Source organism: Oryzias latipes, chromosome 22 (assembly GCF_002234675.1).
Source record: "Oryzias latipes chromosome 22, ASM223467v1".
NCBI lineage: Eukaryota > Metazoa > Chordata > Actinopteri > Beloniformes > Adrianichthyidae > Oryzias > Oryzias latipes.
The window spans coordinates 19,980,343-20,003,714 of NC_019880.2; the positions used below are offsets into that span (position 1 = coordinate 19,980,343).

General features: G+C 44.5%; 1 protein-coding gene across 1 annotated transcript; it reads right to left on the reverse strand.

The window, feature by feature from the left end:
• Positions 1-3,616: 3,616 nt before the first annotated feature.
• Positions 3,617-8,340, reverse strand: LOC111946870. The gene is made up of 2 exons (XM_023951940.1): positions 6,682-8,340; positions 3,617-3,712 (listed from the first exon to the last, which is right to left on the reverse strand). Exons 1-2 carry the CDS (start codon positions 7,919-7,921, stop codon positions 3,705-3,707), a joined length of 1,248 nt encoding a protein of 415 aa, XP_023807708.1. The 5' UTR covers positions 7,922-8,340; the 3' UTR covers positions 3,617-3,704.
• Positions 8,341-23,372: the final 15,032 nt, after the last annotated feature.

Genomic DNA, 23,372 nt, shown 5'->3' on the forward strand with positions numbered 1-23,372 from the left:
CCGATAAATAAGAATAAAACCAGTTAAAAACTGTGCCAGAAAACCCAACCCAAGATTTTAAACGTTGTAATAAAATGGAGTGGTCCACTGTATCAAATGCTGCACTGAGATCTAAAAGAACTAAAATCGATATTTTTCCTGAGTCTGCAGCCATTAAAAGGTCATTCATTACTCTCAGCAAGGCAGTCTCTGTGCTGTGGTTGGCCTTAAACCCAGATTGAAGGGTCTCAAATAATTTATTTTTATTTAAAAAGGAAATTACCTGCTCAGCTACTAGCTTTTCCAGGATCTTAGCCAAAAAAGGTAGTTTTGAAATTGGTCTGTAATACTCAAAGCAACTTGGGTCCAGAGAGGGTTTTTTCGATGGTGGCTGAATCATAGCAGCCTATGGGTTGAGCTTTTATTAAAATTTTGATAGTGAACATTCATTGTCATTGATTCACCAAGGTCTGAAGAAGAATGCAGGCCAGAAAAAGGAGGAACAGAAACTCCAGGTGAGAGGAGGTCATTGAATTCATGGGACACATATTAAAGGTCTTCTTTGAGGCTATTGTTAATCCCTCTGCCACTTTCAGGATGAAGATGCGTCACTGAAAAACATGCCTTCTGAATCCATGAATTGTATTGTTTATGTGTATTATTTCTATTTGATTGCTTGAAATAAACCATTTCAAATCAAAAATCAAATCAAAATCTCATCAGGTCCTATTGAAGGTAGAGCTGTTGTACACATAGATACATAGTTTTTCCCTGCATGCTTTCATTCCTTTAGATTATTTGGGTGACCTGAGATGCCCCTTCAAATACAATAGAATATTGTATTCATTATAAAAGTTTAGGAGATGGGATGTCCAGGATCTTTTCATTTTCATTCTATTCTCTTTGTAGGGGAAGGTGACATGAAGAAGATACTTTACTACACGGCACCATTGAGGCAGCCACATGGTGCAAATTGCAGTCCTTTAAAGGAAGATGTTCCCTGCCGGAGGTTCTGAAGGTGGATGAAGGAGAAGAGACGGAGATTCTGAAGAGCTCTAAAACTGCTCCCTCATGAGTGAAGATGACGAGAGATTGAAGGAACTGAGGGAGCTTTTCGTTTTTTCATTTCAGTTTTTTAGTGACTGTGAAGCATTTTGCACAGAAATTATGGATAATCACAAATTAAAGGTGTATGTATGTTTTGAGGAACAGTAAATCGCAGTGTCTGCGGTTATTTTAAAATGTTTTTTGTCTAAATTTGTATATGTATAATGCTATGACGACTGTAGCATTACATTCATTCATCTTCTATTCCGTTTTATCCCTTTGGGAGTCACTGGCCTGCTGGAGTCTATCCCTGCCACTTGCTGGTGAAGGCAGGGAACATCCTGGACAGCTTTTCAGTCTGTCGCAGGACCACAATCGCAGACCTTTTGACACTTTAGAGTGACCAATTTACCTATTAAGCGTGTTTTGGACGGAAGGAGGAAGGCCCGGAGAAAACCCACGCATGCCCAACATGGGTCAGCGGTTTTACTTTTCCCATTTAACCCACCGGACACCATGCACTCCTTGAGTTGTGTGAGACTGAGCTGAAATACACAAGTTATTACACTATATCTTAGTGGAACCTGGGTGTGATAAATTATATATTTTTTATTGTGATATAATTTTACATACAACAATAAACCTTTGATCAATAAACGACAGGTACAGTTAAACTTTATTTCCAAGAGACAACTAATGTTACATTCTATTCAATTTGATTTGTATAGCCCAAAATCACAACAGTCGTCTCGATGGGCTTCGAAGTGAAACATGAACTCAAAAGGATCATGAATACAAAGAGTTCAATAGGAAAATACTAAAATGAACTAAAACTGACTAAGCTATACTGGCATCCCTGCCCTTAGACCCCCATTCAGCAGCTTTATTCAGTCTAACCTTTTTTCTCCTGTAGCCATATATAAAAGGGAGCATTTTTCTAAACAAAATCTTAAAGCACGATTGCACATATCCTAAAGGTGGTTAATTGCATTTATTTACGTGCCCTCAAACACAAAAACCGGAATTCGCGTTAGCCGCTCATAATGCATGCAGCTACCATGCACATTGCTCCATTGTCTGCACGTATTTTAAGTGCGTCCAGGGATAAAAGTCGGCCACACATAGTTCGTCCGGGTCCGTGAGGCCAGACAAATTTTATTAATTCCCCAATACATGCACATGGAAACTTGTAAAAGGCATAGAAGAAGACAGCAACCGCAGTATAAATTCCCTAATTCAATTTTTTATTTTTTATACCCCAAATTCACAACAGTCATCTCAATGGGCTTCTCACCACTAATTGTAAAGTAAACATACAATCAAAAAGGATCATAAAGGCATAGAATTCAATAGGATAATACTAAACTTTAATTAAACAGACTAAACTGGCATTCCTGCCCTTAGATCCCCCCTTCACTGTAAGGAAAAACTTCTAAAAAAAAAAAAAAAGGTAGGTGACAGTATTGCACATGGAAACTTGTAAAATGCAAAGAAGACAGGCCCAACGTGGACGGGGTTAACATTCCACAGCGTGTGTGGGCGGGGTTAACATTCCACAGCGTTTCAGCATTCAATTCAATTCAATTTTATTTGTATAGCCCAAAATCACAACAACAGTCGTCTCGATGGGCTTCCTCCTCCTAAAAAAACGGATTCCGGAAAAAACGAGGAAACCTCAGGGGTGCCCACATGAAGGACGGATCCTCCCCCAGGACGGACAGGCGATTAACCAGAACTCTTAGGGAAGAATTAACTTATCTAACCCTACAACTACATATATAAAGTCCAGCAGACGAGCTTCATCTAGCCGTGGTTGGGGGGGACAGTCAAGGGCCCGTGTCGAGCCGGAGACAGGAACCACAGCCAGGTAGGTGTAGGAGCAGGAACAGAGACGAGGTACACGGCCAGGTACAGAGCAGAGACGAGCCAAAAACGAACCAGAGGCAGGATCCACAGCCAGGTGTAGGAGCGAGAGCAAAGGCGAGGTACACGGTCAGGAACAGGAGCACGGATGAGCCAACTGGAGTCTGGAAGCACTCCCACTCCCCAGGAGGGGAGAGGGAAAGAGTGACAATACATGAATCGCACTGTACCAAACAGAAGCATGGAGAACTAAATGATAAATCATGATCAAACATAGAGAAGAGAGGAAGGGTAGAAGTAGATGAGAAAAGAGGACAGAGCCCCAGAGCACCATAGTTACCCCAGCTTCAACTTCTAGCAGCCTTTCAAAACAAATAGTTAGTTAGTTTAAACACATTAACATTAAGTTAAATAATCTCTGAATACTAACTAGTCTGACAATAAGCCTGTCCAAAGAGGAATGTTTTCAGTCTAACTTTGAATGTAGAAACTGAGTCGGCCTCTCTTACATGAGCTGGGAGCTTATTCCAGAAAACAGGGGCTTGGTGGCTAAACGCTCTACCTCCAACCCTAAATGGTAAATGGCGTATACTTATATAGCGCCTTTCTTCCTACAAGGACAAAGCGCTTTACAGTCTGTTAGCAGGTTTAGTTCCTCAGTGTAGGCTTACACCTTTTGCCTACCTGCAGCGGAATAATTATGAAGAAATTACGACGGGCAGCCACGTCTCTCTTTAGCCATTCACCGGCTTGACTTTATTAACAGGACCGAACAGAAAGCTTGCTCCAACATCCAGAGTAAAACAGCGCCTCCTTCAGGTCACTAATAACAGATAGTTACAAAACAGTCATACCTGTCCAAGTGGTATCTCCTGAGTCATACCATTTGTCAACACTCCCACTTATGAATGACTTGTAGACTGTACATTAACATTGTCAAATAAAACAAAAATAAACAAATCAAATCACTTAAATGTCAAAACACTTATTCACCAAACATGATCTGTGAAAACCTCATCAACTTCAGTTTAGTGACAGGTTTAGTCATAACATCTGCGACCATGTCTTCTGTGGGGCAGTAGACAAGTGATATCTTCCCATCTCTTATGGTGGACCTGATAAAGTGATATTTTATGTCCACGTGTTTGCATCTTTGTCTGTTCACTGGGTTTCTGACAAGTGCAATGGTCCCCTGGTTGTCTTCATAAACCACAGATTTCAAATACTCATGTGTATCCATGCCTTTCAGCAGCTGTTCCAAATAGATACACTCCTGAATTGTTAGGGCGAGAGCCATGTACTCGGCTTCACAAGTAGATAGGGCTACTGTTGGTTGCTTTTTGGTCTTCCACGAGATCAATGAGCTGTCTTTGCTCATAGTTACGCAGTAACCGGTCGTACTCCGCCTATCACTGGTGTCTGCCCCCCAGTCTGCGTCGCTATATGCCTGAAGACCCAGGCCCTCACTGCTTTTTCGGAAACAAAGTTGTTTGTTAGCAGTCCCTCTGAGGTAACGCAAAACGTGTTTGACTGTAACCCAATGCTCATCTGTGGGATCAGCAAAATGTTGTGAGAGTTTGCTTACCACAAAACATAAATCAGGTCTTGTGGAGGTGGCCAGATAGATAAGGCTGCCAACAGCCTCTCTGTATGTTTTAACATCTGCCATTTTAGGTGCGTCCTCCGAATAATTTAGCTTTTGGTCACATGGAGTCTCCCTTGTTCTACACTCCTGCATGTCAAAGCGCTTCAGGATCCTTTCAACATACCTCTCTTGAGACATTTTTACACAGCCATCAGATTGGCTGAAGTCTATGCCTAGAAAGTGTTTTAATTGACCAAGATCCTTCATCTTAAACCTGGTGGAAAGTAACGCCTTCACCTGGTTTAGACTTTTGATGTTACTGGCTGCAAGGATAAGATCATCCACCCAGATGACGATTATTACCTTTTCTCCCTGTTTCGACTCTTTTGTATAGACACAGTGGTCTGCTGGGTTCTGAGTAAAATTGTTATCTGTCAGACATGTGTGAAGCATCTCATTCCAATTGCGCCCCGACTGTTTCAGACCATAGATGGATTTTTTTAGCTTACACACCAGGTTTCCTTCCCCTTTTTTGTAACCTTCAGGTTGCTCCATGTAAATGTCTCGATCGATGGGTGCATGCAGATAAGCTGTTTTGACATCCATCTGGTGTAATGTTAGGTTGTCTTGGGCTGCCTTCTGCATCACAACACGTACACTGGTCAGATTAGCTGTAGGTGAGAATGTCTCGCCAAAATCAATCCCGGCCCTCTGACTATATCCTTTAGCCACAAATCTGGCCTTGTATTGTTCATGTTCATCATTGTTCTCCTTAATGGAGTACACCCACCTACCTCCCACTGTCTTTCTGCCTTCTGGCAATGTAGTCAGGGTAAAAGTCTGATTATCCTCTAAGGATTTGATCTCTTCATCCATAGCTCTCTTCCACTTTCCTGATTCTGTCGATGACATAGCTTCTTTAAAGGTTAGTGGCACACCACAAACTGTTCGGTAGCAGTAGTCTATGCTAGTGAGCATACTGTCTTCCTCCTTGGCATCTCCCTGAATATAATCTTTCAGATACCCCGGGGGTTTACGTTCTCTGGTGGGGTATTTCCTACTGCTCGAAACCTGTGTCATCACTCTAGGGTGTTCTTCTGCGTCATTTTCTGGTGACTGTAGATCATCTGTCTGTTCATCTGTGATGGGGCAACTGGGCTGCAGTGCCTCTCTCTCCTCACAGTCTCCTAAGGAGTCAACATCTAGCTCCTGAGTCTGGGTCTCGTTCTCACAGGTTGTCTTTGTGATGAATTTCACCAGTCTGTGCTTTTGTACTTTCCCTGTACTGGGATAATAGACCAGAAAAGCTGGACTGCCTTTATCATGTCCTACGAAGAGCCCTTTTTCACACTTGGAGTCTAGTTTACCCCTATCTTGTTGGTAGGCATAACACACTGATCCAAACTTATGCATCTTTGCCAGATCACACCTTTTACCTGTCAGAGCTGTATAGGGGGTAGTACCCGTGTGCTTATTAAAGCATCGATTCCTGGTGTAAGCTGCCTCCTGAATGGCATAATGCCAAAGGCTCTTAGGCAGATTACTGTCAATAAGCTTACACCGAGCCATCTCAAAAAGGGTGCGCCCTTCCCTCTCTGCTACCCCATTCTGGTGTGGGGAATATGGGCAGGACATCTCATGTCTGATTTTGTTCTTCCTCAGTAGCGTCTGGAACTCTTTACTGGTGAACTCAGTCCCATTGTCTGACCGAATGCATTTCACAGTACCATAAGGTGCTACATCAGCCAGAAACTTCTCAGTGGCTTGAGTTGCATCACTTTTTGCTTTCAGGAAGTAAACAAAAACAGCCCCTGTATACACATCTGTAAAAGACTGCATATACTTGAAACCATCTATTGATTCATTGTTTACTGGACCAGCTAGATCTGTGTTCACAAGTTCAAGTTGTGTCTTAACTTTGTCAGTTGGATTTCTGTTTCTCGTTCGGGTGAACTTTCCTTTTATGCATACATCACATTCTTTATCAGGCTTACGTTTTGCACCTTTAATGTGCATGCCGACTGTTACATCCTGCAATCGCAGTATGTCTTCGTAGTTGCAGTGACCCATGATCTCGTGCCAGGTTTGGATATCATAACTGACATTACAAACATCATTTTCACCAAAATCTGTCTGTAAGTAGTACATCCTTTTAAACACATGAATGGTAAATTTGGTGCCATCAGGCACCTCAAGAACATCTTTACCTTCATCAAAGTGTACCTTGGCACCATTAGCAGTTGCACACTTCACCGAGAAGAGTTCTTGTGGGAATGAGGGGATGTAGAGGGCGTTCTTCAACGTCACTGTACAGCGGCGCCCTTTACTGTCCAGGAGACATACCTGTGCATCCCCTCTGCCTTGTGCCAACCCAAAAGTACGCTTTCCGTCTGCAAGCTCCATGCTGTGTCTCTCTGGCTTGAAGGTGCTGTCGAAACTCTTGAACCGGCTCCTGTCGTTAATAATGTGGGACGATGCACCTGTGTCCACGACCAGGCCTTTTATCTGGATCTGCTGTGCAGCTCTGCTGGCATCTTTCGTCTCCGTCTTAAACGTGAAGTCTTCCTTTTCTGCAGCTCCCCTGGTGTCGTCCCGCCTGCAATCCACTTTATGGCTTCTGCTGTCGCAGCAGTCATCTTGAGCACGAGCGCACCGAGAGCCACGTCCACGTTCTTTCTTTCTGCACGCTTTATCTGTGTGACTTGTGCTCTTGCATGAACTACACCAAGCTTTCTTTGAGCAATCATCTTTTCTGTGCCCCTTTTCTCCACATCTCCAGCAAACCAGGTCCGTTGAAGGTCCGCTCTTTTTCTTTGGAGCCGCTCGGGCTTTCAGCACTCTCTCTCCCGTCTCATCTGCTACGGGGTCTATGTCTTCAGAGGCCTCAAAGTTCCTTAATTTGGCTTTGAACTCTCCCAGCTTCATGTCTGCAGAGCTATGTGTAACCATCAGCGTGAATGGCTTGTATTTTTCTGGAAGTCCCCTCATAATCATTGCCATCATCAGTCCCTCACTCGGTGCTTCACCTGCACTCTTGAGCGCTGTAATGATTTGCTCTGCTCTGATGACATACTCTGTAACAGTCTCTGTGTCTGCTTTCTTCAGTGAGGTCAATGTTATGTACAGGGAGACAATCCGGGGCCTACCTTTGCCGATGTAGTGTTCTCTTAACACTTTGAGACTCTCTCTGCCTTTGTCTTTAGTGTCTCTGAATATCAGTCCCAAGCTGGTGTTATCCAGTAATGGCGCCAGCGCGCAATATGCATCAGCGTTCAGCTTGTTGTCACGTGCTTGTTCTTCCACTGACAGAGGACCGGCAGGCTCATTCAGGATTGTCTGCTTCAGTCCTGCACTGTGCATGCAGCATAACATCCTTTCTTCCCAGAGCTCATACTCCTCTGCTCTCCCGTCGAATGTGGGCCACTTAATCTTGGTTCTGTTCGTCATTTTATGTCCGTAGCTAAGGTAGCGATAGCTTCCAGCTAATTCCTGCTTTACGTTGGCAAACAGACGTCTTGCGATAGCACGTGTCCGTCGTCAGACTCTCAGAATGCTCCTTGCGGTCTCTGGGCCCATAACCTGTTAGCAGGTTTAGTTCCTCAGTGTAGGCTTACACCTTTTGCCTACCTGCAGCGGAATAATTATGAAGAAATTACGACGGGCAGCCACGTCTCTCTTTAGCCATTCACCGGCTTGACTTTATTAACAGGACCGAACAGAAAGCTTGCTCCAACATCCAGAGTAAAACAGCGCCTCCTTCAGGTCACTAATAACAGATACAGTTACAAAACAGTCATACCTGTCCAAGTGGTATCTCCTGAGTCATACCATTTGTCAACACAGTCACAGACCCATTCACCCAGTCACACACACATTCACACACACAGTCACACACTGGTGGTCGCTCCGCTGCCAAACACAGGCGCCCGCCTACCACCAGAGGCAAGGTGGGGTTCAGTGTCTTGCCCAAGGACACTTCGACTCATGGGCATGCAAGGCGAGAATCGAACCTGCAACCTTACGATCATGGGACGACTGCCCTACCGCTGCACCACGGCCGCCCCCACGACCGTACTTTTACCAATTCTAGGAACCACAAGCAGTCCTGCATTTTGTGAGCGAAGTGTTCTTATTGGATGGTAAGAGACTATGAGGTCCTTAATGTAGGACGGGGCCAGTCCATGTAAGGCCTTATAGATTAACAGAAGGATCTTGAACTTGATTCTAGAATCAACTGGGAGCCAATGGAGTGAAACTAACAAAGGAGTGATGTGATCTCTTCTGCTAGTTCCTGCTAACAATCTAGCTGCTGCGTTCTTAACAAGCTGGAGACTTCTTAAGGAACTCTTAGGACACGCTGCTAACAAGGAGTTACAGTAATCCAGCCTCGACGTAACAAATACATGAATGAGTTTTTCAGCATCACTCCTAGAAAGCATATTTCTGATCTTAGCAATATTCCGCAGGTGAAAAAAGTCAGTTCTACACGCCTGAGATATGTGAGCCTTAAATGATAAGTCCTGGTCAAATAAAACCCCAAGGTTTCCAACTGTGGAATTGGGGGCTATACTTATACCATCCAGGGAGACTATCTGAGCAGACAGAGTATCTCTGAGGTTTTTAGGACCTAGTATAATGACCTCAGTTTTTTCTGGGTTCAAGAGGAGGTAATTAATTGTCATCCAGGTCTTGATGTCTCTGATGCAGGCGTTCAGTTTCTCTATATCATCATACTGGTCAGGTTTCATGGATAAATACAACTGCGTATCGTCGACATAACAATGAAAATTAATGCTGTGTTTCCTGATTATGTTTCCTAGGGGTAGCATATAAAGCGTGAACAGGATGGGTCCTAAAACTGAGCCCTGTGGGACTCCATAGTTAACTCGAGTGCACTGAGAGGAATGTCCATTTACATTAACAAACTGATATCTATCAGACAGATAGGATTTAAACCACTGGAGAGCAGATCCTCTGATCCCTATGTCCTGCTCTAATCTATGGAGTAAAATATTGTGGTCGATAGTGTCAAAGGCTGCACTGAGGTCTAACAGGACCAGAATAGAAAGTAGTCCCTTATCTGAGGCCAATAACAAGTCATTAGAGACTCTTAACTAGTGCAGTTTCCGCAACGTTTAGCGTTCTGCAGGCTACAGCCAGGGGTAGTTGACCATACTTGCATCTCAGGGCAATGCCCAATGGAACTTAAACCAACTCCCGCTTGGCACCTTGAAGACAACCAACAGCCGCAACAAGGTAAGAGCTTCTTTACCATGGCCCACCCCTATGGATTTATATCTCAGAGCAGAGCTGACTCTGAAATAGCTTTTAACCCTTTTTCTATCCTATGACCCCACCCTTACATTGACATATTATCCCAACCATGACAAAGGTGGATAAAGGATTTCATGTTGTCCATGGACACCAGTGAAGATCACAAATATTTGAAGAAAATAGTTCAGTGTACTGTCTTGTGGAGTTTAGATGACCTCACTCCCAATGTCAAAGTGCCTAGGATAGCATAAGGGTTAATCCTGCACACTCCACACAAGCCCCTAAAGTTTATTTAACCCTGGTTGCCCATATATCTCATCCCAGTTTTTTATTTTCCCAGTCGGATGCCCCGGGGTCTCCGGATGTGCGGTGCAACCCCCCTCAAAGCATAACCATGCTAGTGGAGGACATAAGCATGATGAACGGGCATGCAAAGGTCAAACATGACTTGCAAAACACCCTTTCTTAGTCCTCCTCTTCCATTAGGGGTTCGTCTCCGCAGCCCCTGGAGACCTCCTTCACCTTCTCTCCTCCTTCACCCCTCCAGTATCCCCAAACAGGGAGCTAGCCTTACCCGCCCCCTCCCTAAACTGACCGGGTTACATCCCCAACCAGGGAGCTAGCCCTCCCATTTCCCCTCCCCCCTCCTTTAGCATCCCTAAATCGGGAGCTAGCCCTCCCCTCCCTTTCCCTTATCCTCCGCCTTAGCATCCCTAATCAGGGAGCTAAGTACCTCCCCTTCATAACCCTACCCTAACCCCAATCCTACATACTCTCCTCCTTCACCCCTCCAGGATCCCCAAACAGGGAGCTAGCCTTACCCGCGCCTCCCTAAACCGAATAGGTAGCATCCCCAACCAGGGAGCTAGCCCTCCCCTCCTTCCCTCCCTTTTCCCTTCCCCCTCCTTACGCATCTCTAAAACGGGAGCTAGCTCTGCCCTTCCTTTTCCTGATCCTCCCCCTTAGCATATCTAGCCCAGGAACTATTGTCTAACCCTATCCTACCCTGTTTTTTTGTTTTTTTAAACCTCAAACTTTTTCTTTTTTAGATTTTTCAGAATTAAATATTAGGATCTGTAGGGTTTTTTTTTTAGGGACAGCAAAACATTTTACTAACCTATTTCAATCCTTTTTACTTTTGTCTTTTAATCTGCATGTTTTTTATATGATTTAATAAGGTATAGCACTTAATTTTAGCACTTATTTTAACATACTAACAACTTTGCATGGTTTTTACTATGCTTTTAGCACTGTTCCAGATTTGCTAGATTAGCCCATAATATTTAAGTCATACTAGATCTTTAACCACTTAGATTTATTTTGATTTTAATTTTTTTAACTATATTTATTTGTTCCCTTTTTTTCTCCCTTCCCTTTCTTATCCCCCTCAGCGTCCCAGAATCACTATTAAGTTTGGTGGTCAAATGGTAATGGTAGCTAGTTTACACGCAGGCATCCAGGGTTTTGAATCTAGACTGGACAGATTCATATTTTGAGTTTGTATTCCCTTTCTCTATTTCTATTTATTTATTTATGTTTATTTTTTAGTTTTGGTTTTTCCTTTTTTTCCAGTACAGCAGGCCCGTGCACACAAACTACATCTGTATTTTTCCAAACCCCAACCATAACCCTAGTTTGTATTGAGTTCTTCAAAAAACACTGTTTAACATATTGTCAATTTGTTTACAATACGTTTTAAGATTTTACAAGTTATTTTTTTAAACAAATGTTATAATTATGTGAAAACACAAAATTACGCATGCATGTGGATGCAACGCTCCGAGCCTCCAAGTTCCAGCGACCAATGGAGGCCACATCCTGCCCAGCAACGCTTCCTGATTGGCTGAGCAGCCTAAATGCATGATTGGAAATATATCATGTCACGGACACTTTCTTCCATCTCCGTGAGATACACACGCTCGGATCTTATCCTCGTTCGTATGGTTACATTTTGTTTATAGTTTGCAAGCCAGCCTGACGAAGACTGTTTCTTGTTGAAACGTTGCAATATTGGCTTGTATTTTTTTTTATATTTTTGTAAGCCTGAACGCTCTGAATTAAACCGAAGTTGATCGGTGAATCACGTTTCCCCTCAGCTTATTTATCATTAGCATAGCCTCTTAGCTACGGGTGACGAAGGTGCTTTTTGCAACTGGCCGAATTAAATCCAGGCCACAGTTAGCCATGCCACCGTGGCCACACGAAGACGAATGGACGCTCGTCCAATCCAGAAGAGGCAGACGGAGGGAACGCGTCTTCGAGCGGGACAGGCCACCGAACAGATGGGCAAGCTGCATGTTTTTCCAGCTACCTGCGTCGAGACAAGCGTCGCTCCTATGCTGACGTCACCAGAGAAGGGGGCCCAATTTCTGGAGCTGAACTGTTTCAGCGGACAGCAGGTGAGATGTCGCCGCGCACTGCAACCATCCTATGGCGGTCAACGCTATCCATATGGCGCTCCACGGGTGCCAAGGCCCAGGGGCGGATTCTCCAATCAAAATGCCCGCTACGCGTTCGTGCCAATGGGAGCTCAGAATGAAGCCCCCCCCCCACACAGAGTGCAGTCAAATGACCCTGACTTCACAAATAAGGTGCATGTTATCGACAGACTTATTAAAGCCGTCCACCACCTCAGCAATGTGTCCCGGGACGATCATCCTCCCTCCTTGGACAGAATAACCCACAATGTGGCCACAATTATTAAACCTGCTTCCCCCAATCTCCAAACACAAACTCTAATCGAGGGGAAAGCTAGGAATTGGGCCTTCACCACCATCCTCATCCTCAGAGATAACTATCAAAAAATCATTGACTCTGAGATTCATAAACTCAGTCAGTTTTCTTCATCGGATTGGAGGGGTCCTTTTGAGATAGCCACAACATGGGCCAAAGGTAATCTAGGCAGACGCCTGAGACAAGACACTTTGGACCGTGCCCAGGCTGTCATAATCGTCAGGCTGACAGAAACTGCCTCCCCTCCTCCTCCTGCTGCTGTTGTTGCTGCTCCTTCTCTTCCAGCACAGGCAGCTGACCAGGCATCATCATGGCTCCATCATCACCTCCAGCGAACCAGCCTCTCCCCACGAGACCACGGAGCCCAGCTGCAACACAAGCACCTACCCCGCCCCAAAGCAGCGGACATCAGATCACCACGGTCGCCCAGATCCACGCACCGCCTCCACCCATGTCAGTCTCCCGGTGGAGACCAAAGAGACATGACATCACACCCCGCAAATTCCCTGCAGTGGCACCTGCACATACATCAGAAGACTGTAATCATTGGAGACTCCAATATGTGCCACCTTCCACCTTTTAAGGGTGGCAACGTACAAATGGACAGTTTTCCTGGAGCCAGATGGCATCACGCCGAATTCCTCCTGAAGACGGCCACTTTCTAGACGGAACCGGAGATTCTCCTGCTTTACTTTGGAATAAACAACAGATCACAGAGGGATAAACAAGCCCCAGTGACAGAGATGATCAAAGCCCTGACTGTAACAGGACAAAGGTTTCCAAACGCCATGATCTTCGTCCCTCATGTCAGCTTTTCACCCAAACTTTCAAAAAAGCCGTCCTCATGCATCTCAATCAGCACATCCAAGAACTGACAGATTAAATTCTTCCATTTAGTGGCGTGTTTGATCAGAACGACAACGTCCACTGGACTGCAGCAACAGCCAAGACGCTGGAGCACCTGGTTAAACCAACACTGTCACAGAGGGAGGGGAAAGATGGGGTTATTAACCTGTGTGAGGACTTTGTTCTTCCTCTTACACAGCTCTCCCTGCTGAGCAGAGGATTTATCTTCATCCCATCCAAATGTAATAGTAAGATTTCAATCCAGACATGATTTACAGGAATAACATCGAAGGGATTAAGTTAAGCATTCACTGTAAGGACAAAGACAGCATCCAACATCAGCCTTTCACGCAGAAATCGGATTGGCACCCTCTTCTGCGACTCTCCCAGCACAAATTAACACTTTAATTAATCGGGATATCTCCTATTTTGAGAATGGTTTTAAAATCATTCACAATGCACCAAATCTGAGTGGAGATGAAGCAAGAGCTTATAAAGAATTGATCCAAAATAAAGACATTGTGATTAAACCAGCCGATAAGGGCAGTTTAACAGTCATTATGGACAAAAAGATTACTTAAACGAAGGTTATGGACAATTAAATGATAACACATATTACCTCAAACTTCAGAAACCCATTTATCCGGGCACAATCCTCATGGTAGACAGACTTATTAATAATTTACCAAAAAAGAAATTCATTGATCGGAAGCAAAAAAACAGACCTTCAGGGAACCTCGCAACCGAGGCCCAGGCGGTTTTACATGTTGCCCAAAATCTATAAAGATCCCCAAAAATGGACAATTCCATTTAAAATTTATCCGGGCAGACTCATCGTTTCAGGTTGCGAAACTGAGACTTATAACACAGCAGAATATTTGGACTTCTTTTTAAATCCGCTATCTAACAAGCATGACAGCTATCTTAAAGACGAGTACGATTTCATTGAAAAAATTAAGCAGATAGTAATCCCAACAGATTCCTTACTCTTTACTATGTATGGAAGAGATTCTGTAGCATAATTAAAAATAAAGTCAAAACCAGAAATGCTTTTTTATTTTCTAAATGAAGCTGCATTTTTTGACTCAAAATTAAAATGAAAAACCAATCCACCAAAATCCATTTTCATTTTCTTCAACACCGCTAATGCTGTCACTTAATTAAAATGATAAAGAAATGATATTTGACATTTTCAAAAAGTTCTCTGGTAAATGTGTAGCAAAATTCATTTAGAAATGTCTAATTTGACAAATGGATTAACAGAAATGCTTTTTCATTTTCAAAATGTAACTGCATCAAATGACTCAAAGTTAAAATGAAAAATATATACTTCACAATGCTTTTTCATTTCTACTTAAAAACAGCTTATTTTGTGTCGTAATAAAAGCAAAAATGCAAAGAGGGGATTGCATTTATTTTAACATCCACCCTGCGAACACTGTTGCATATCTCAATTTGAATAAGCATTTCCAGAGGCGAGGCGGGGCGATGACGTCAGTGCAATCTCCGTGTGTCCGGCTGCTAACAGACACATGCTAGGAGCAGTGTAGCTTTGTGTTAGCAGCAGAGGAGAGGGCTTTGTGATGATTGTGAACTTCTGATGATTTTACACAGCTTCTCAGGACTACGTAACAGCACTTCCGCCTTCTGCTGACGCACCGCGGTTAGTTGACACCCCCCCCCCCTGACAAGTTTTTTTTTTTCGGACTGGCAGTTGCCTTCGCATAGCAGAATGCGACGCCCCCCGCGACCCGAAGCTCCCGATCGCCGAAGGCGGAAGTGCCTCTACGATCTGAGAAACCATCATATGAATTTGTGTTTCCAGTGGTGTCCAGAACAAAATAAAGGCTGATGTAATTCCCACATATTTACATCCAAGATGCTCATTGCCCGTTCGGAGTTTTAAGTACCTTCTCGGCTAATGTTTTAGCATATATTAGCATAATGCTAATATAGAATCCATGAGCTGCCCACCACCCAACCGGCGCCCTGTCTCCTCAAGCCAGTCCCGGCACTCAACCCAAGCAACCCAGAGATCACCGCGCAACCACAGCTCCCCCCCCACTACTCTACCCTCTACAACCCTCCTCACCCGCTATATTATCCAACCCCTCCTCCCATACCCCCCCTAATGCCCTCCCCACTCTGCGATGGGGAGGGAGAGCCCCAGAGGAACCCGGTGAGCCAGCCCCAAGGTCTGCTCCACCCATGCACTCTGGCACACATGCTCACAATCTTCTGGATGCCCCCCACCCCTGTAGCCACACAGTAACCCCTTCCGGCCGATCGACCCCCCCAGCGCCACACGCCCGACCACCACTGCAGCAGACATTATACCTACAAGCCTGGTCGCCCTGAGAGGACCAGGCGGGTAAAGACGGGCCACCCCTCCCCGACCCCAGCCATGTTTGGTGGTGTGGGTGTACCATGTGTGTGCTGCAGGTAAAATAGGAGGTCTCCAGTGCGGCGGGCCCTACCGCTGCCAAGCAGCAGAGCCCCCCCACTCCGGGGTCCCTCTGTGATTGGTGTGTATTTGCTGTGTGTGCTGCTAACATGCAGTGTGTGTGTCTAAAGTGGAAGTTAAAATTGTGGGGTAGACCAGTGAAAGATGAGCCGTACCCCCCTCCACCAGACCATCCCCACAAGGCCCTAGATGAATCTGGGTGTCTAATATGCGAGTAAAAGTGGAATGGAAGGCGGGCGCCAACGCGACCCCAGAGAGAGACACCCTCAGCGAGCCCCGGCAGCATGTCCCACCCATCCAGTTCCTGGAGCCCTGTGTGCCTGTGTGCAACGTTTGTTTGGATGGGAGCGGGGATGAGCAGACGGATGGGCACAACTGGGGGAAGAAGACTCCCCCGAGCGACTGGCCCCCCAGCCAGCCGTAGTAGGCGCCCCCCTTCCCAGGGCGGCCAGGCAGCCAGGAGCCGGCAAGCCTGCCGCAGATAAGCGCCAAGGGACAGTCACAAGGAAGGGGCCCTGTGCCAACCCAGAGGGGGCAGGAGGTCCAGCCCCACCATTCATGCCCTGACTTCCCTAAGGGACTAGCACACCGCCCCCCAGGGCGCAACCCCCCTTCCTAAAAATAAAATAAATAGAGAACCAAAAATAGATAAAAATACATTAATAATAATAATAATAAAAGAAAAAGCAAATTAAGAATTAAATTCAAAAGAAAGTAATAATAATAATAATAATTAAAAAAAAGAAAAACAAGGGAACCCCTTACCACTGCTGTGGATGCATCGCCGAACCCCGGGGGGCCAGGGTAAGTGCCAAACGCCCAGCTGCAGGCGAAACACAGACCGTGGGCAGCAGGCCCCAGAACCCCAAGCCCCCCACCCCACTCCACCCCCCCAGCCCCCACCATGGCGACCAGCCACCCGGTCAGCCGCACTGCCTACCCTGTGCCCAGAAGGCACCAACCCAGGAACCCCTGCCAAGTGCTGGCAAAGTGTGCCCCACCCCCACCCAAGCAACCAGAGAACAGTGGGCCCAGGTCATTTGATGCAGCTTCATTTTGAAAATTAAAAAGCATTTCTGTTAATTCATTTTAACTGTCAAATTAGACATTTCAAAATGGATTTTGCTACACATTTACCAGAGAACTTTTTGAAAATGAAATGTCAAATACCATTTTCTTTATCATTTTAATTAAGTGACAGAATAAGCGGCGTTGAAGAAAATAAAGCATTTTGGTGAATTGCTTTTTCATTTTTAATTTTGAGTCAAAATGCTGCTTCATTTTGAAAATGAAAAAGCATTTCTGGTTTTGACTTTTATTTATGCTACAGAATCGCTTCCATAACTATGGACATTGATAGCTTATATACACAAACATTTATCACATAGAGGGAATTGCCAGTATTAAGAGGATTTTTCAGAAATATCCGAACACAAAACGACCAGAGAAAGAACAATTGGAGTTATTAGAAAGTAACCTCAACAGAAATGATTATGAATTCAATTTTTGTACAAATTAAGGGCACACAAATTTGCACCTGCTTATGCCAGCATATTCACGGCAGAGTGGGTTAGGGGTCAACCATCAAACTCATGTCAACATGCCAAGCCTCCTCAGTTGACTTTTTAGACACCACTACATTTAAGGGAAGTAACTTCCACACCACACAAAATTTACACATCAAGGTATATTTTAAACCCACAGACTAACATGCCCCATTACATAAAACCAGCTTTCATCCCAAACACTGACTCCGGACCACTCAAGGACACTGTACAACCACAGAAACTGTCAAACTGGAACTACTGCTGCTGCCTTTTTGACTTTATTTTATTCCATTTCTTTATTTAGTTATGTTTATTTATTCATACAGCTACCTTAAATCTACCTTCTTTTTATTATTTATCCTATTACATTGCTAGTTTGCACGAGAGCACAAGTAACCGGAGACAAATACCCTGTACATGCGCTGTACTTGGCAAATAAAGTGATTCTGATTCTGATAAAATCATTTTAGCTTACATGAAACAGAGTCTCCAGTCCATTCTCGTTAGATCCAAAAATCCATATAAGACAAGTACTCCTCAGCTCCACCATCAGCAGCACCACAAACCCAGGAAATGTATCACCAACCATCACACCAGTACAGGCTTTCCAACATTTGGCTCCCTTTCCATCACAACCACAAACGCAGTCTACATTATCACCTGCACACACTGCCATATTCATTATATCGGTGAAACAAAACATTCCATCCATACCCCTTTGACACAACACCTATATAACATTGGGGCAGGTCGACTTGCCACCCATTTAGTTCAACATTTCCAATCACACTCATCTACCCACCTCATTTCCGGTTTGGAAAATTACGACCGCTGGACCACTGGGCAGAGGAGAAGGGCCGAAAAGATCTGGATCCACAAACTTGGGACAACCACACCAGGGGGACTTAACGATGAGTAACCACTCCTCTGTATGCCCCTCTCTCCCTTCTCCCCTACCAAATCCTCTCTTGGAAACGTCTTTTATTAATTACCAAACAAAAAAAATGTATTTCAAAACAAGTATTATCCCCCCCACCCTTTTTTTATTTATTTTATTTTATCTCATATGAAGTCTTTTAAATGGAATTCCATCTCTTAGAACTCCACAGGTTCCTGTTAACGCACTCTGGAAAGAACTGGCCTTCCACCCGGGAAACCCAGGACCCAACCCCAGTGAAAAATCGACTTTTCTTTGTGTTCCCTCCATGATATAAACCTCAATATCAGCCGGTTGGCCAGAGCAAATAAGTATGTCCCTAACTCCAAACCCAAACCCCTAACCCAACACCCCTGCCATCATTCCTGAGGGTCCATCATCCATCCAGAGCCTGCTCACATGCAGAACAGTTTGGTTCTGCAGCTGCACGTTCGCGGACAAGGAGAGACTGCAGAGTGGTAGAGACGGCTCAGAAAGACTGCAGAGTGGTAGAGACGGCTCAGAAGATTGTTAGGTGCCCTCTCCCCACCCTGACGGACATCTACTCTGCACGCTGCATCACTAGGGCCTAGAACAGGGGTGGGCAATTCCAGGCCTCGAGGGCCGGTGTGTCTGCATGATTTCCAGATAGTCTTGCCCTACTCATGGCTGATTACCTGGTTCAGGTGTGTCCAGCCAATTAGAACATGCCAGAGCAGGGTATGCTGGAAAACATGCAGGAATGCGGCCCTCAGTGCCCACCTCTGGCCTAGAACATCATCAAGGACAGTTCACACCCCGGCTCAGACCTGTTCCACCTGCTGCCCTCTGGGAGGCGTTACAGAGGCATCAGAACCAAAACCAATACTCAAAAACAGCTTCTTTCCTCAATTCTAAAATGTGCAATAGCACATTCATCTGTGCATGTTTATATAAATATATGTATATATGTACATATGCTTATCCATACTCCTGTCCACTTAAGCGTCTATCCAACGTCACCACTCTACCTCATTGCTGCCTCTTGCACATCTGTTGAGTATGCAATTTTGCACACAAATTTCAGACATTCTATATAACAGTCTATATTTATACATACTGATTTATATACAAATCTTGTTATTTTTGTTATTCTTGCACTGAAATGGTGATTCTTCAATTTCATTGTACAATGGACAATGAAAATAACAGCAAATCTAATCTAATCTAACACTTCCCATAAAGGACTGGGCAGCTTTCTTTGACATTGCTTCGTCACGGGCCAAAAGAAATCCGGGCCCCCGCTTAAGGCAGGAGACGTTTGATCATGCTCACACTCTTATTGTGGCTCAACTAGCAGACCTCACTAAAGATGCTGCTGCTGCTGCACCCCCACAAGAGGAGGATCCAGCTGAAGGCCACCCCAGACCACCACATGTTGCAGCAACAACTGATCTTTTGGACGTGCAACCACTGCTCACGGAGGCCTGAAGCTCAGCCCCCACCACTGCAGCACCACAGAGGACCACAGGCACGATCCAGGTGAGAGCAGAAATACACCCTCCACCAAGAAATGCCACACCATCCCACAATTCAGTGGGCACATGATGACAGAACCTCCACAAGATGATTGGCTCTTGGACTTCATCCTGCACCAGCCATCGCCTGACAGCCCCCCGGAGGTCTCGTATCACAACTGAAAGAGCATTTTCCCCAGAGGAGGAGGACTCCACTGATGAAGGAACCAGCTACGTTGGAGCTTCATCACCTCCAAGTCACATCAGTGAGATCCTGCTGCACCTCATTCCAACATAGTCCTGGAAGGGCCTCACCTCCACCCAGCTCTGCACCTGCCAAAAAGACCCAGGCAAAGCTGAAGCACCTCCCAGCTTTCTCCACAGTTGGACTGATGTCCAGTGTGCAGACTCGACTTTGACTGGACAACCCTGAGGACAGCCTCTCTTCCCCGTTTGCACGGGTTCCTGCAAAGAAGGTGTGTGAACCCACCAGACATCCCACCACACCCAGAAAGCTGCAGGAATGGGAGAAGAACATCATTCTGGGAGACTCCAACATCTGCTGCTTCCTCGCATGTATACTAGAAGACGTCCAGATCAACAGCTTCTCTGGCGCCAGATGGAACCATGCAGAGTTCCTGCTCCAGAACGCCACCTGTGTGACAGCGGTGGCAATAACAGGTCGCAGAGGGACAGAAGAGCAGCACTCCTGGACGTCAGAAGGGCGCTTGAGGCGGCTCGGGAAAGTTTTCCTGATGCACAAATTTATGTTCCTGCCATTAACTTTTCCAAAGCTCTTCCAGAACAGGACAAGGTCACCCTCCAGACCAAAGAATACATCAGGACTCTGGATAACCACATCCCTCCACTCCCAGACAACCAGTTCTCCACCAATGGGGACAACATCCACTGGAGCCTGGACACAACCAGAGCTATGTTGCAGCACTGGTTGCAGGAGGTAAACTAAATATTCCCTTAAGCCTGCTTAGACAGGAAGGGAATGAGGGTGTCATTAATCTATGCAAGAGGTTTGTTCTTTCTGATGCACAACTCTCTACTCAGCAGAGGCTTAACCTTCGTCCCGACTAGAGGCCAAAACAGATATTCTAAAATTTTCAGTGCAGAAATCAAATCCAAGAATATCACAGACGATCAAAATAAAAATTATACTATAAGACAAAGAAATGTCAAAATTCAAAACCTTTTTTTACTCCAAAATCAGAGTGGTCTCTTGCATTGGGTCAGCTCCCAACTGAGGTGCGCACACTCATCCAAAACGACATAGAACACTTTGAGCATAATTTCAAAAGAAAATAGCAAACCAACTTTAACCGAGGATGAAGAGAAAGCTTTGAAAGAGTTGTGCAGCAACATGAATATCGTCATCGAACCTGCTGATAAGGGAAGTGCAGTGGTCTTCATGGACAAAAACGATTATTTAAAGGAGGGCTACAGACAGTTGAATGATAAAACTATTACTCTAAGCCAGAAGAAACCCCATCTATATGGAAACAATCCCCTTAATTGAAAAAATTATCAACACCTTGTACAAAAACAAATTGATTAATGCTAAAAGAAATCATTTAATTGGCCCCCCCCTCAGCCAAGAGCTAGGCTCTTTTATACGCTCCGAAAAATTTACAAAGAACCACAGAAGTGGAGCGTACCTTTTCCGATCCCTCCAGGTAGACCTATAGTTTCTGACCGACAGTGAGGCCTTTGTCCACAAAACTATGACAGTGACATTCAAGACACATGTGATTTTATTGACAAAGTGAAACAACAGCTCATTCCACAGGATTCAATTCTATTCACTATGGATGTTGACAGTTTATACACAAACATAGACATAGTGGAGGGGATAAAGTCCATCAGAAGACATTTTCTGAAGTATCCTGATCACAGACAGTCTGACAAGGAGCTGCTGCAGCTGTTAGAAATCAACCTTAAAAGAAATATATTTCACGTTTAATGATGTTTTTTTCTTACAAATCAAACGGACTGCAATGGGTACGAAATTTGCACCGGCATATGCTAATATTTTTATGGCAGAATGGGAAACCACCATGCTATCCAGATATCTAGATGATATTTGGGGAGTATGGACTTATTCTGAGCGAGAGTTTGAGATGTTTCTGAGGACACTCAACAGTCACAATCCATCTATAAAAGTCACACATTTTCCATGGATTTTTTGGCCAAACAACATTTAAAGGGGATACTTTCCACATCACTCACCGATTGGACATCAAAGGTTTTTTTTTTCAAACCCACAGACACACATGCTCTCCTACACAAACCCAGTTTTCATCCAAGACACACTTTTGCTGGATTAATCAAATCACAGCTCTTAAGATTTCACTGAATTAGCAGTCAGCCATCAGACTTCAGGCAGGCTACAAAAATATTATTCGCATCCCTGGCCACTAGAGGGCACTCTCGATCCTTCTAAAGAAAGTGCTTTAAATCCTTCCTTGTAACTAGACCCATCAATCTTTCACCCATCATGCCAGTAATTGTCACATATTCTCCATTCTCTCTGAAGCTGTTGACCCATCAGAACAAACTTCCAGAATCTCACTCAGGAGACAACAATTCTGAAATACCACAGAATCATCTCAGCTTTCAGAAGAAATCAGAATCTCTGATCACTTAGTGAAGGCGATAATCTTTTCCTCTAAACAAACATCATCTAGGAGTCACACACAGTTTTTCAGCCAAAAAGAGTGGCTCCAAAGCTTCCATAACCACAATGTTTACCCCTCACCATCAGGGGGCACTGTGTTTATTGAATCACCTGTACTAAATGTGGGTTGCAGTGTGTGGGGTAAACTCCATATCAGTAATTGAGACCAACCCCAGATGGACAACAGCTCGGAGACGCAGAGCTGAACGGATTTGGCTCACAAGACTTGAAACCACATTTCCAAAAGGGCTCAATCAAAAGTCCCCTTAACAATCGCAAAATTCAAATTTACATTTATCTGGTCCGATTCTTCAACCTCCATACCCCCTGCCCCCTCAATTTCCTAACCCTAACCAAAATTCATTTAGAAAAACTTAATAAACACGTAAAATCCAAAAAGCAGGGAGGGAAATCAGTTTCCCCCAGATATATTAATTCATATTCATATAGGAGGAGGGAGGGTGACCTGGGGACTGGGTGTCAAGATGGCCTATGCATTAATTTTCAGCCGTATTCCCCCTAAAACTAACTTCTTTTATTTTCCACCAAGAATACATGAGAGCTTGATAACCTTCAAAAAAATGAAACATAATTAAACAGATCTCAGAAATGTATGTTAAGAGAATCCTGTTATTTTAAACTTTTGCAAATATTGTGCTATTTACTATTTTACTTGTTGAATACTGTTCCCAGAAATATCAGAAAATAAATATGAAATTGAACTAAACGTACCAATGGCGTCACCAAGTCATCCAAGCATTGAAGTGTTTGCTTCTCAGGAGCTCACCAACCCTCACCTGCACACCATCACCTAATTGAATACTTCTACCTACCTCCACCTACCTGGTGGGGTAGAACTCATGTTCTCTCTATACTGCCCCCTGCAGCTGTGGAGTTGATCCTACCTGGAACACACCAACTCAATGTCAGGAGCAA